The 16,276-nt window shown below is 36.5% G+C and overlaps 1 protein-coding gene across 8 annotated transcripts in view; it reads left to right on the top strand.

The window, feature by feature from the left end:
- Positions 1-16,276, top strand: part of LOC137295072 (neurexin 1-like) — a 168,183-nt gene that overhangs the window by 139,118 nt on the left and 12,789 nt on the right. For all 8 annotated transcript variants that reach the window (XM_067826351.1, XM_067826347.1, XM_067826348.1 and 5 more), the window contains one exon: positions 9,081-9,183. In XM_067826351.1, coding sequence (XP_067682452.1) covers positions 9,081-9,183 — 103 coding nt within the window. The remainder of the gene's footprint in view (positions 1-9,080; positions 9,184-16,276) is intronic.

Here is a 16,276-nt window from a genome sequence, read left to right as displayed (position 1 = left end):
TGATAACGTAGTTAACCTCTGCCGGGACCCAACAATTCGGTCCGAATTACATAGAAAACCGAGTTACTTAGGGTATGAGTAAGACAGCTTCCACTGTACATACGTGCTGTGATTGTTCAGACAGATCCAACATGTCTGAAGAAAACATGAGTCTTATTTAACTGATGTTTCAAGGTACAGAAATTCTGCATTACCAACTATACAACTTACAAAGTCAGTATCGAAACCTGATGAAACTTTGCACATGTACAATACTCAATATTGCGGGGTTTTTTGTTGTGTGTGCAAATTTTGATTGTGTGTGAATTTATGGAGGATAACAGTGATAAATTATAAAATATCACATTACAGGTCGTAATCCACTTTGACCAACAGGTACCATATTTATCCACAAGTCATAAATGACAGATAAATTAGTTCATTGTATCCTGGACCTGGCACAGTGGTGCCATTGTAGCTTAGAACTGATACTGTGGTTCCAGTGTATCCTGGACCTGGCACAGTGGTGCAATTGTAACATGGAACTGGCACAGTGGTGCAATTGTAACATGGAACTGGCACAGCGGTGCCATTGTAACATGGAACTGGCACAGCGGTCCCTTGTAACATGGAACTGGCACACTGGTGCCATTGTAATATGAAACTGACACACTGATACCAATGTATCGTGGACAGGTGTCATTGTAACATGGAACTGGCACACTGGTGCCATTGTAGTTTAGAACTGACACATGGTTCCATTGTGTCCTGGAACTGGCACAGTGGTGCAATTGTAACATGGAACTGGCACACTGTTTTGTATTGTAACATGGAAATGGTACACTGGTGCCATTGTAACATTGAACTGAAACCTAACCATACTGTTCTCTTCAGGGATTTAACTTTACCTGCTCTCAAACTGATATTTCACCCCAAGCCTGAGGCAAATGTCAGTAAAGATACCTTACAGTGGAATAAAAGAAGTTCTCAATTTAGTTAATATAGTTATACCAAATATATGGCTTTGTGGAGACGACTCACATTTCAGTGATAAGAGGACCAATCACAGAAAGAGAAATTTTTGTGTTGAACGCAACATTGAAATACCAAATTAATTATTGATACTGACGTTTATGAAATCCCAATTTTGCTCAAAATAAGTTTTTCTCACTTTGCCTGCCAAGGACACTTGGTTTGAAGATTGCAGATAAATCATCGGTCTTACAAGCTCTGAGTGTTTGATAACCTTTACATCCCTGTTGTTTAATCTGCTTTTGTTACTGCTGTTCTGTGATCATTCTCAAATCAGATTATTTAGGTGAGGCTTTATAAGTATAAACACAAAGAAAAGGATGATAAACTGAACACATACACCCTATCATTGTGCGTCCCTGTGCATTTGTCATTTCTGGAGCAGATCTTTAAAACTGTTCAATGCCTCTTCCCCAAACTCGGCATATAGATAGGTCTGGTGGTGTACTGGTGCCTTTTGGTAATGTTATAATCCTGAATTAAATATATCTTTGACATTTCCTTGGCAACAAGTTTGACTTTGACTGACATTGGTGGTAGTGCTCTTTACTGGAGCAGAACTCTAAAACCATTCACCAAATTTCTTACATATGCGTATCTAGTGGTGAACTGGTGCCTTTTGGTAGTTTTGGAATTCTGATTAAAGTACTTTTTGTGTTTCCATGGCAACAAGGTTGGCTTCAGTTGATGGTGGTGGTATTGCTCCTTTATGGACAACTTAAAAACTTTTCAATACCCTCCTTCCACTTTGCTGTATACATGCCAAATATTTAACATAATCATAACTTATAGACATTTTCATGAAGGGTATTTTGCCATTGTTGGGGATATTGATGACTTTGTCTTCCTGTTAATCTCATGTTTTAGGTTGTGGTTTGCCTAAAACAACCTATACTAACAATTATTCAGTCCAGGAAATGGGCCACAAATCAACATGATTAAACCAATATTGATAAAATCAGTTAGATTCATTCACAAATCTTCATTGACCTACTTGTGATTCTTGTTACCCGATTCAATTGAAGGAAATTACAGATTACAAGTGTCCTTCAGTGCTGACAACAAGGTCAAATCAAGATAGTTGAATGTAAAATATATTGATTCTTTCCAAGTATACTTGATGACAGGGACTTGAGTCTGTTTCATAGACAGAAGTGGGATACATGCTTTCTCTTATTTCTATACAGTTTTCAGATATTGGCTTGTCATGCTGATCAATGTGTGAGAAATGTTCAAGACACAACACTTTGGCTGTTTCAAATACCTTAGAAGCTGTCAAAACTGGCATCTGTCTAGTCTATCAAGTTGTCAACACCAGCATAAAACCTCATTTGCATCTGTGGCTTGTACATTTATCATCAGCTCTTTAATCCGGCACATTGTCTAAACGGGATTACTTCCTTAGTGCTGATGAATGCTGGTTTAGACAGCTTCCACTGTACTGTGTTAGTGGCATTCTTGCTGATAAATATGTTAGTGGTTACACTACACTTTTAACAATATTCCAGCAATATCACTGCAGGAGACACCAGATATGAGCTTCATACATTGTACCCATGTGGGGAAGGGTCTTCAAGGTGACAAGCGAATGAATTAACCATTAGGCTACCCCACCACCCCAAACATGTTTGAAGGTTGAAATGATACATTGAGGTGTGGCTGATAATGTATCTGAAATATCACCAGAAAGATAATTAACCGTCATCAAAGAGCTATTCTGTTCTCAAGGAACATGAAACTTAAAAACATAAGGTATGTGTGGAACCTTCTGGATAGTCTTGACGTATTTGTGAAGCATTTTTCTTTTAGATATCTGAATAGAAAGGTTTGAAGTTTTGGAGCACCATGTAAGCTTTTGGCCATGTGAGTATGATAACCATACAGGTCAAACCAAGTGGGTATTTCCAATTTCAAGTGGTTGTGTATAATTTTTCATGCCCACCATTTTTTTTATAATCCAAGTGGTTACGATTATTTACTTATAGCAAGTTTAAGAGGTGCAACATCTTTTTCATTTAACAATAGAGATAATACAAGATCCTCCAGGTTAAGATAAATAACAAAAAATGCTAAATTTTGCTTATTGCTAATGCTAATCAAGTTTCTCTCAATTGCAAAAATTTGGAGGTGGAAAAAATTAAGATTTGTTTCGATTGGCTTTAAATAATGCTAAATTATGGCTTATTGTTAATACAGCTTTATACACTCATGCTGGAAGAAACATCATGTGCCTTAGTCTATGACTGTTTTGTTGCCATGAACAGCTAAAGTTACAAGCTCATTTAAGATATCAATGTCAGTTGAATCTGATTATGAAGCACAGCACTTGCCTATTAATTCATCTGGCAGTCCTCTTATGAAATAGTTTCTGTAGCACAAAAATCACGATATTTTTATTTGAGTGTGTTTAAGCTTTGGACCACACTCTCTTGACATTATCAATTGTTTACAGTACATGTAGAAAGACAGCAGCTATTTCATTGGTCACTATGTATATATGGGCCAATCAGTGAAGGGTTTACAATCCATGACTGGTATTTTGTCTCTTTTGTGCATCTTAAATGCATTTTCAGTTATTCAAGTTTAATTGTGAATATTTGGAGATGGAAAAAGTTACGGTTTGTTTCAATTGGCTTGAATTGATATGATACGCAACATGATTTGGATGTATTGGGTAAATATGCATTGTTATTTTGATGTTGCGTAAATGTAAATATCTAGTGTATTGTCATATGCTGGAATATATTTTTCTTGCGTATTTCAAGTATTCTATAGTGCATTATACACAAATACACAGCTTACTGGTACATACTGGTACATTTTGTGCTATTTGAAACAACACGCAGAAATCTTCATGTTTCAAACGTAAGGACTTTCAGCAATTTTTATGACATTTAGTTGAATTTCATTTTAATGTCTAATATTTGTAAATACAAGTTGAAATGCAATTGATTTGATGTGTTGTATTCACCTGTCAATATATTTTGTGGATTGGTTGGTTTAGCAGGAAAGATCATGATCCAAAATGCTTATAATGTGGCAGTGCTGAAATGATTTCCTTTAAGATCTTGACAAAGTCTGTATGATTTCAGACCCGTGAAGGTCCCGGGGTAGAATAGGCCTTCAGCAACCCATGCTTGCCATAAAAGGTGACTATGCTTGTCGTAAGAGGCGACTAACGGGATCGGGTGGTCAGACTAGCTGACTTGGTTGACACATGTCATCGGTTCCCCATTGCGCAGATCGATGCTCATGTTGTTGATCACTGGATTGTCTGGTCCAGACTCGATTATTTACAGACCGTCGCCATATAGCTGGAATATTGCTAAGTGCGACGTAAAACTAAACTCACTCACTCACTCACTGTATGATTTCAAAATTGTATCATCCTGAATGAAATGAAATAGTTGGAAGTATTTTTAATTGTGCTGTGAGATAAAAATATCAATAAACCTTAGGTATTACACTTTTAATTTATCAGGCTTAATGTCAGAATCTATTATGAAAGAGATATCCTGTGAGAAAGGATGCCAACTGGTCTGATTTTCCCAGGAGATAGAGAAAAGGGATTGAAAAAAGTGGTCTGAAAATGTTTTGAAATATCTGTTAATGTCATTATGTTCTGAATTAATGACATCAAGGCAAATAGAATTAAATTTGGATTATCTCAATGAGTGGCCTTTCATCCCAGAGGATGACCAATTACTTTTTTAATTGACGTGAGTGACAGTGATTAATATGCTCCTTTTAGCCTCATTGTGCACTGTAACAGAGCTAGGTGTAGAGAGGTCTCTATTGCCACCAAGAATAGTTCATCACTACAGAATAGCTCATCTTGGAATGACTGTTGCTTTGGAATGGTATCTTTTGTTCAGTTTGCCATTAGAACATGATTGAACATAGTGATGGTGATGAAAGAACACCATTAGGCCGGACAATTTTTATTTCTTGTTTTGCAGATTTGCTGGTCGTATTTTTGTCAAGAATGAGAACAAAAATAATACTTAATTTACCCACTCAAGAAATAATTTATGGTTTTTATTGGCCAAAAATGTAAACCTACTAGAAATTTTTATTTTGATTGTTCTTTGGCACAAATACCCTTCATAAATTGTCAGATTTAAAAATGGATATTACTTTGACTGGTGATTTTATTTTTATTTTTTTTCCCTCCTGCCATGTGGTTTTCTGTTGACTAAAATCTATAAAATAAGAAATAAAATTGATTTGGACATACATATGTTTGTATCACCCTGGCCTGTCAGGAAACAGAGAGCATCCATTGCATCATTGAAGCAGTGCAAACTCATTTTGAGCCAATTGTGCTACTTCTCACCATAGGGGTCCAAACTGTTGCACAGTTTTCAGCCTACCGTAAACTATGATCTAATAAAGTCCCACAAATATATTAAGATATCAATAAATTTTTGTAAAACATTTAGCAAGGCAGATACCAGATGAAGTAAATTGAAAAAATGGAAAAAAGTTATTTATTGATTTATACATTGCCTATTCAAAAGGCCATGTGAAATTCAAAATGAGATTTTTCTACTCTATTCATATGAATGATGTCAGCGAGTTGCATTCTATGTAATGTGATATGGGGTTTATAGCATTTGGTATGAGTTCTTTCTCTGTTAATTTGCTGGGCAAAAAATAGTGTACAGTGATTGTTGTGAATAATGGGACGTTTTAGTTATTGGTAACTGACAGATGTCTGCTGGTCTGAGTTGCCTGATTTTAATCATCAAGGTGATCGTCTCATCTGTGAGATCATCTTGTCAACAGTAATATATGTACTTTGTGACTTCTAAATTGTACACACAAAATCCAGTGTGAAAATCATGCATTTCCTGTAGTCATACGATATTTCACTTTCATATAACCTCTTGTGCAATTGATGTAATTAAACAGTTATTGTAGTCTATGTCAGGGCATTACCACAAATCATATATCTTGATGTAAGCCAAGTGATATGTGATTCTTCATATGCAGTGTTTCGTGTGTGTGCTTACTTGCATCTTTGTGTCCCCAGCCTGTTTTGATGACACTAAACATTTATGCATAAGGAAGTTTCATATAAGAGTGAGTTTGGTTTTATGCCACCTTTTTCAATATTCCAGCAATATCATGGTATGGGACACCCAAAATAGACTTCGCACATCGTATCCATGTGAGGAATCAAACCTGGGTCTTTAGTGTGATAAGCATCTGTTTTGACCACTAGGCAACAACAAAAACCCTTCATAGATGAAAGTGTTTAATGATTTTAAATGTGTCAAACAGGACCACCACTAAGTCAGTTTTAGATGAGTTTTGTTTCAACAAAAAAAACATAGTGTGCTATCATTTAAGACTTGGGGATATTTGTGGTAGCCAAGTGCATCCCGCCTTTCCCCAAGGTTGCATCCATGTTTATTGTCGATTCTAATGAAACATACCATCCACACCACCTCACATGCTACTAACTAAGGATGAAACTGCACTGGTTAACCATCTATAAGTGTCCCAGTAACATCACATGCACTATCAATTAAAGTTGTGGCGTCAGTACATCTTATGCTTAAGGGAAAGGAAGACAAATTGAAAAAGTTAGTCCATTAATCATTAGGTCAGTTTTTCTTATCTGCTGTCAGATGACCTTTAAAAGGACTGTCAAAGAGTGTTGCTTTATTCCTACAGAACTCATACCTTTTATCATTATCGTGTTATGTGTCAGTACGATAAAATGTTCTAATTAGAAAATTGCAGCTTTCTTGTGAGTAAAACCAAACTCTTGAAGCTGGATAATTATTGCCATGGAAACAGAATAGGTCAGAATCATGAGATCATAATTCTGAGCACATCAATGAGTGAGTATGTATGGTTCTATGCCGCTTTTAGCCACATTCCAGAAATATCATGGTGGTGACACAAGAAAGGGGCTTCACACATAGTATGCATGTAGGGAGTAGAACCTGAGCATTTCGCGTGAGGAGCCAACACTTTAACTACTGGGCTACCCTACTTTCCTATTATCAGTGTCTCTAGGATACACATGTGATGGTATCCCAACCATTTTTGTACAGCTGCTCGTTTTCACAAAGAAGTGTACTCTCCTGAACTTCTGGATCCTTGGAAATCGGTTTGTGTGTTTTTGTGATGAAACAGCAAGATCTCGCTCTTCTGAAATCTTCTTCACTTGCACAAGGAGTATGAATTCCACATACATCCCTTCAACTCCTACAGTATCCATAGAAAACAGTTTTTATGCGTTTCTTGCAAAATCTATCTAACTTAATATTTGATGTTGGTGTAAATTCACAGTTGTCAAGAGCCTTTGCTGGGGATTAGAATACTTGCTCTAAGTCTATTCATGTTTGAAACAAGTGTCAACTAATGAACTGTTTTACAATTGGGAGATGGGTCCAGCAAATTGTGACTTGAAAATTAAAAACGGTGGCCCATCTGTGTCGTGTTTGGTATTGCTTATCATGGATGTATAATTCTGTTACTTGACCTAAAAATGGTGGCCCATCTGTGTCGTGTTTGGTATTGCTTATCATGGATGTATAATTCTGTTACTTGACCTAAAAATGGTGGCCCATCTGTGTTGTGTTTGGTATTGCTTATCATGGATGTATAATTCTGTTACTTGACCTAAAAATGGTGGCCCATCTGTGTCGTGTTTGGTATTGCTTATCATGGGTGTATAATTCTGTTACTTGACCTAAAAACGGTAGCCCATCAGTGTCGTGTTTGGTATTGCTTATCATGGATGTATAATTCTGTTACTTGACCTAAAAACGGTGGCCCATCAGTGTCGTGTTTGGTATTGCTTATCATGGATGTATAATTCTGTTACTTGACCTAAAAACGGTGGCCCATCTGTGTCGTGTTTGGTATTGCTTATCATGGATGTATAATTCTGTTACTTGACCTAAAAATGGTGGCCCATCTGTGTCGTGTTTGGTATTGCTTATCATGGATGTATAATTCTGTTACTTGACCTAAAAATGGTGGCCCATCTGTGTCGTGTTTGGTATTGCTTATCATGGGTGTATAATTCTGTTACTTGACCTAAAAACGGTGGCCCATCAGTGTCGTGTTTGGTATTGCTTATCATGGATGTATAATTCTGTTACGTGACCTAAAAACGGTGACCCATCTGTGTCGTGTTTGGTATTGCTTATCATGGATGTATAATTCTGTTACTTGACCTAAAAACGGTGGCCCATCAGTGTCGTGTTTGGTATTGCTTATCATGGGTGTATAATTCTGTTACTTGACCTAAAAATGGTGGCCCATCTGTGTCGTGTTTGGTATTGCTTATCATGGATGTATAATTCTGTTACTTGACCTAATCGCTTGTCCACACCTACCTATAGATAATGTCTGTATGGTGCTGCTAGGTTTGGTATAATGGTATTTTACCATACTGCCAAGAATTAGCTGCAATGCTGCTGACAGTGGCATAAAACAACAATCAACTTGTCATAGATGGAGTTTACTATGGTTTTAAATCTGTACATATTACATCCATAACACTAAACGGTATATAACTTTGTACATATCTTTACCCTTTGTCTGCCTCTTGTTGAACTGTGTTGTAATATACTGTTGCAACTATGTGGAGAGGGCTTATTTTAGTTGGATAACTTGTACCCAATCCGTTTCTTAACTGAATAAAATATGCTTCAATCAATCAAGAAAAAAGAATACTTTTGTTCACGGTAAATTACACAATCTTGGTTTAAGCAACTTACTGTCTTCAAAATGGATTAGTCAACAGAGGCGATGCCTATTGATGCCAGGCTTGTTCACTTGGTTGACACACATCATTGCATCCCAATTGCGTGTATTGATGCTCATGCTGTTGATCACTGGATTGTCTGGTCCACACTTGATTTTTTACAGACTGCTGCCATTTGGCTGGAATATTGCCTAAGTATAGATGAGTGGGGCATTAAACTACAAACCAACCAACCTTTGGAGGCATGCATCATCCTCAGTATAAATGTTTTATGTACCACTGTCACCCGTCTTTATTCTATGTCTCATACGTATCATGATGCACCATTGTTCTCCAGGTCTTGTCCTGAACAGTATGAGGATACTTGACTTAGCCAAGGAAGGGAATTCAAGGATTACTATTAAAGGCGATGTGCGGCTTGTGGAGGAAGATAATGAAAGGTGAGAGTTGTCATACCCAGGAAAGAAAACATGTCACTTATACAATACACTTAGGTAAGCAAGTGACGTGATGGCTGGTGACTCATCTGATGTAGAGCAGATAGATTAACATTCTGGCTGTGTCCTGTTAGGAGAAGCATTTATGGGTCTTGACTTAGTCACTCTGATCAATTTGTACACATGTAAGCATTTGTTTTGGTTTTTTTTATCTAAGCAGGAATTTTTCTGAAATGGGGAAAAGACATTCAGTGACTAATGTTGTTTCAAAATGATAAGGATTGTTAAATAATTGGGTATGTGTGTTTTTGAGACCTTTCATATGTTCACTTGGTGTCTGGTGTAGGGAAGGGATACACATCATACAGATGTGAATTAAGTGTTGGTTGAAGAGATGATATGCACACGCACGCACACACGCAAGCACACACACACACAAAAAAACACACACAAAACACACACACATGGCACATGGTATTAAATATCTCAATTCCTTGGTAAGTAAACAACGTTTGCAGTCACTAGAAGCGCCAAATTGATGTGGCTTTCCCACCTTTACAAGGCACCCATTCATGCACATATTAATGTGGCCACCATCAGGTCTTTTGCCAACAGATTTGTGGGTTGTGTCCTGTACACAAGGGGTTGTGACAAAAAGAGTCTGCACGCTAAACAGACTGCAAGGTTTTTACAAGGAGGTACACGTAGGCTCTGTTGAGGCACCGCTAGCTCGTTGGGTCACAAGTCTGTTGCCTTTGACAACTTGCCCACCACACCCCCAACTAATATGAGCACAAGAGAGAGGGAGTCCCCTAACTATATGTAGTTGGGGATTGAAAACTTGTATGTAACTCAAATGAGGCTGAAGCCATATAACAATATCACACCCTTATAATGAGTAATATAGGACATGTTTGTTCTCTTATGGAAATGATTGGTCATCTTGAGATATTTCTCAGCTTGGATATTAGCATGGTTAGAGGCTGCCATTTTGTTTGTCCTCAACAGAAAATAACTTGTCCACAGCAAGGTTAATCCACTACAAGGTTACATTTGGGCGGTGGTTGAGACCAGACATTCAGTGAATTTTCATCACCACAGGCATTTGGTGAAGCTTGTTGTTTTTGTTGACAATACATGTACAATTAAACTTGGTCAGAGGTTGCAAAGATCGAACATGTTTCAATTACATACTAATCCTTTTTGTCTGTTTCTTGTTTGTTGTACCACTGCTGTATTATGTCAGTTTGTAAATAATGGAGTTAGAAGCAGACAAACTAGTGATGGATATCATTAGCTTTGGTCCTTGCATATTGGAATGAATGGAGTATGTTGTTCGTACCTGAAAACTCTTCTGGTGTAGAATAATTTCATTTAATGCTATTCTTAAATGTAAATGTTTGTATATTAATTAGCACTATTCTGCTGGCTGAAGGCAACTGCGAACGTGTTGTGAATAGATGAATAAATCATGGTTCCACTAATACAATAATAGTTTTTATCTGTGATTCCAGTGATCATTTGTGTCATCAGTGTTTTTGAGAATAACAAGTGTTTTTTTATCTCAAACAGACATGACTTCAGTAGAGAAGTCTTGTTCTCTGATAAATTGAATTATTCATCACCAACTTGACTGCAAAATAATGGCATCAAATTGAGACATAATGACATTACTGTTTGGTCATGATTTGCTGCTGAGGCAGCAATGAATAACTGATAAGGTTATGACACAGTGATTTGGATAACTTCCTTGGATCATATCAAGCACAGTACCAAATTATTAAATAAGGATGTATGTCATCATTCCTTGACAGTGATTATATTGGTAACTGTGGAGACTGTAATTAGGATGTGGCAATCCCAATCATCCATCCATCTATCCTCCCACACACTCACTCACTCACATCACACATACATGTAGTGACGTTTGGTCATATTTAAAGCTCATGTCACAGTGAGTTGAAGTTAAGGACCATTGGGATATCTAGCCTGGAAAAGGGGTGTTGTAAATATTCTTCTTATTATTATTATCATTATCATTATACACACACTCGCACTGACACTAAACACACTCACTCACATGCATTGTTTTTGTTATTTAAGTGGTTTTATTAGTGAGTTTATTATCATAGTTGGGGATTTCAAAATTGACCACATTTTTAAAGGTATGTTGTCATGGCTTTAAATCCTCAGAAGTTGAATTAAATTCTGTACGAGTAGCATGTTATAAATAATTGAAATGTTGAAAATCTATGAAACTATATTGCATAGACAAGATTTGAAAATATTCTGAAATAATGGAAATGAAGTATCTACTGCCCCAAATAAGAGTGTGTCACAAACAGATTTAGACATAAATAGGCAGTGTGATATATGGTAATGAGGAAGTTCAGAGAAGCAGGAAAAATAATGAAATCGATAAAGAGTTCCAGACCCCTTTACAAAAAAAACCCAAGATCCAATTAAAACATTCATTCGTGTCTTAATCATATGCCCTTAGGTCATCTATGTTTCAATAATGCATGCTGGCACTTTAAAAAGTTTCAATTTCTGCATCAATCTGAAAGTAATTATTGCAAAGCAGTTTGATGGCAACAGGATCTATACTGAAGAACATATTGCATGAAGATTAGGCTGTTAAGAATTTATCGAAATAGTAACTCATGGGTCTTATAAAAGCAGCAGAAGTGTGCATTGATTTGAATATATGCGATGCTTTCATGCAACTATTTCTAAGGTGCTTCTGTGTATGTACATGTTCGTATGAGTTTTCCACTGTAGTATGATAGTGTCCAGCTGAGATATCCACCTCCGCCAATAATTTATACAGGCAAATCAATGACTAACAGACTTAGTGACAATAATTGTTTTATTTTGAAAAGGGTTTGGAAAAAATACAACAGTGGAGTCAATAATAATAAAAGCCACAGTAGCCATTCCATGTTCATAGGAAATCTCTGCCAAAAGCTGAGTTGTAATGAGCACATAAATGAATATCAATTTTAAGTGGGCAGATAATGATGATACCTGGTGTTTGCAAACAGGTTATGCTATTCCTGATTGGAAGTTAGGCTGTGCAAAAAATTAAGTTATACCCCATTGTACTTGTACACATTAGATTGCCAAACATTATAAACATTCTCTGTCTTCGCAAATGCATTTCTGCCTATTGCCGAACCCACATCTCTGGTGCCAAACCAACGTCACTGGTGTCAAATGGCTGAACATCTACCATCTGGTATAAATTATTTAATAACCATTCTGCATTACCCATGCATTACAAGGAAACTAAGTACAGTTGCATGTGTTTTGGTGGGGCCTTATTTCCAGTTCAGTAAAGACTTGTCTTAATTTCCTCCACAATGATAACATTGTTCACTGTTAGTTAGTAAATACCTTTTTATACAGGGCAGACACAGACACATCTACACTTTTAGTTCATTACATTGTTTACAGACTGACACAGGCATCTACATGTATAGTTGTTTACATTGTTTACAGACTGACACACATCTACATGCATAGTTCTTTAGATTGTTTACATGATATATAAATTCAGAATTTAGGTGACTGTTTTGTATGAATAACCTAAAGATGTAGGATTCTACTTTGAAATATTCTACAATTTCATTATCCATGCAATGTTAATCTGGATGAATAGTTACAAGACCTCAAACAGAATCAGAATCATTTAGCTGTTATGCTGACATTGTAAAATCAGACACTTAGTTGATTGTCTGGTAGTTTGGAAACATACCACATTCTAAAATGTTGGACCTGTTTCAAAAGATGTCTTTTGTTTGCGAGATATTTCTGCATGGATTGATTAATGGATACCACAGAGAAAACTAATCAAATGGAAAGCTTTTTCAGGCCATAATGTCATGATAAATTGGCCTCCCCAAAGATGGTCTTGGTATTTATTGTCGCTGTCTCCGCTCTGGGAGCTTTATGCATATGATATGATGATGTAAGCATAGCTTTACAGATATAGTTTGTCTGACAAAAATAAATGACCTTCTGGACAGAAGGTACAGGTGGATGGATAGGATATATATCTTCCTATACTCTGGCAGTATGTATCTTGATATGGCTCTTTTAAAACAAGTTCATATTCCATCTTTTCTAAGGTGAATCACAGCATCTAAGAGGGAACTGTGAATGCATTGATGCATGTAGCCCACCAGTAAATCCTAGAGATAGTTTCTTTAAGCCTGTTGTTAGACAGTGTCTATCATTCTTCACATCCTTTTGCACCAATATTACTTGGATTTTTTATATATCATGATACAGGGTAACTAAATGTGTTGTACCATGGGGCTTGTATGCCGTCGGATGCAATACTGCATCACAAGGTTGTTAGACCACATTAGACAAAGAAGATAATGATGGTACTTGCTTCAGCTACCAAAGGTTGTTAAAAGTATGCGTTTATGTAAGTAGTCAGAATATATGGTTTGAGAAAAAAAGAAGATCGTGGAAATGTATTTTCATTATGTACTTCCAGGAGTTGCAGTTTACTGGATGTCCTCAAAGGTCTGCCCTTGAAGTTAGAATATTGATCTTCAGTAACCCATGCTTGTCGTAAGAGGCTTTGGGATTAGGTGGTTAGGTTTACTGAGTTGGTTGACACCTGTCATGGGCTCCCAGTTGCGCGGATCAATGCTCATGTTTTTGATCACTGGATTGTCTGGTCCAGACCTGAGATTTTTCAGGTGCAATATAGCTGCAATATTGCTGTGTGCTGTGTAAAACTTCACTCACTTACTCCTCAGAGGTGTACTGTTATGGCAAAGTCAGATTGTAAATAAGCAGTCCAAATTTATGGTGTGAGAAATAGAGAAGTCATACAGATGTCAACATTCGAGTCCTGTTTTCTGGTTGTCTTCAGAGTTTTGGTTTGACTGCATTTGTCTATTGAGATCATCACTTACTTATCAATAAGGATCTCAACAAGTGCTTTCATTTGATTCAGATAGTCTTATAAAGTTCAAATTCACAGTCATCAAACAGGTTGTCTAGAAGATAGTTTGGCTACTTAGTGACCACTGGGGCATAGGGAAGACAAGCATATCACATGGTGAAGCATAGGGATCCGAGTTAGGATGAGTTAACAGCTTCTATATCCTGTGAATGGGACCTTATTGATAGAAAATGCTAAATGAAGCATATAACAAACAAACAAACAACCCCCTCAAAATGATTCAGTCCAAAATAATAATGTAATGCTTGACAGAAGTTACTTTTAAGAAAAGGTAGATTACACAAGATGATTCTGTCACAGGTATTACTTTTGTGAAAACAGCAATAATAAATATGACTTCTTCTTCCAATAACAGATCATGATCGGATCATCATCAAGGCACATATCTCATAACTCAATTGAAAATTAGTATTTGAACGAAGGGTGTTTCTGAGAGTTTTATGGTGTATTTTGATATACAAATAGATCCATAATGTCACTGGGTTCAGTGCATATGTCCTAATATATATGTTTGAAAATACTAGTGAGTATTACCTTTGACTGTACAAATGTGCTCATATATGGAGACAAATCCTAGAGCATGACATGTATGCTTGAAAATGATACAAGAACCTTTACAGAGAGGTGTCCTAGAATTATAGAAGTTATCAACCTGTCCTGTGTGATTTCCAACTTTAGAAAATGCCACTAAGAGAAAGAGTGTTCCCTGTTGTGATAAGTTCTTTGGCTTGTGGCTCACTGTTTTATACCCTCTGTACGAAAACTGCTCATGCATGGGACGATAGTCACAATTTTTAAAAACTTCCGACAAAATGTAGAAATGTTTTTGGTTGCATTTGGACAAATGAAAGGTGATGGTTGCATTCTATCAATGTTCTTCAATAATTTTACCAGTTAGAACACATATTTGGGATTGTAGCAACAATTACACCCGTGTACTTTCTTTTTCTCATCAGTTTATGATTAAAAAATCACAAAGAGAAGATTTGGGCATTATCGATTGACACAAAACCTGCATCACTTGGCTCATGATGACATTGAAAAACATGTCAAACATTTGATGTTTAATAATACATATAGAATGAACATGCTCTTTGAACAAACATGTCGACAAGATTTTGAAAGTTAATGTCTTGTCCTGATTCTGTTACATTGCATGTGGCCCACATCATTACTTATACAAGTCTTTTTAATCTTATTTTAGCATGGTATACACTCTTAAACCTGATTAATAATAAAACCTGTCTATGCATTTCATGCTTGAGTGGAAATCTTGTTGCATCCATTTATCACGTGATCTGAACAGGACTGCGCTGACAGACTGTATGAGTGTTGTTAAACTAAGTGTATCATTAAAGACGAGGAAATTGATCATCAACATGTCTCAGCCATGGCATGGAGCTGTGTTCTTACTCACATCCCATCATTCAACTCTGCTGCACATTAGTTGCCCAATGTCAAGGTTGAAGACCTGTAATCTACTTTGTTGTTCATTGCTGGTGGTCTTGATTACTTTATTGATTTTGGGGATCAATATCCTCGTACCATCTGATTGATTTCTTTCAAGTAGACATGTGCTCCTCAACAGATCCTATCGCCTTGGATGTTGCAGTTGTAAATCCTGTTTCTAATACCCTTGGCTGTTATTATATTGGCAGAGCAAAGGATTATTTCAAAATGCGCTTGTGTCAGCTTCTTTGATTTTATTTGGTTTTGTGTTTGAAGCTAAGAAAATACACATTGTTAAAATGAGATAAAAATTGACTTAAGTATTTGACCTTTAACATGACAAACATTGTGTGTTTGAAAACAAATTTAAGGTTAGAAGCTGATGCTATCTCCTAGTTTATGAAAGGTCACCTAAGTTGGTCTTAAGTAATGTTTGAATGTCAAAGCAGTGAAAGCAGTAACATGAATTCGAACCATCTTCTTGATTAAATATGTGCTCAACACTTTGTATAACTTTACAGGGATTAATGATTTAAGACCCTGGGATTTATTGTTTTAATTTTGTTTAGACTCTCACACTATTCTTAGACAGATAGAAATATGAGTACCTCATATCCACTGATGCCATAAAGTGAATTTAGTATCAATCCTTTAATCCTTTGG

Source organism: Haliotis asinina, chromosome 8, assembly GCF_037392515.1.
Source record: "Haliotis asinina isolate JCU_RB_2024 chromosome 8, JCU_Hal_asi_v2, whole genome shotgun sequence".
In the NCBI taxonomy this organism is placed as follows: Eukaryota; Metazoa; Mollusca; class Gastropoda; order Lepetellida; family Haliotidae; genus Haliotis; species Haliotis asinina.
This window is presented reverse-complemented; position numbering and strand designations above follow the sequence as displayed.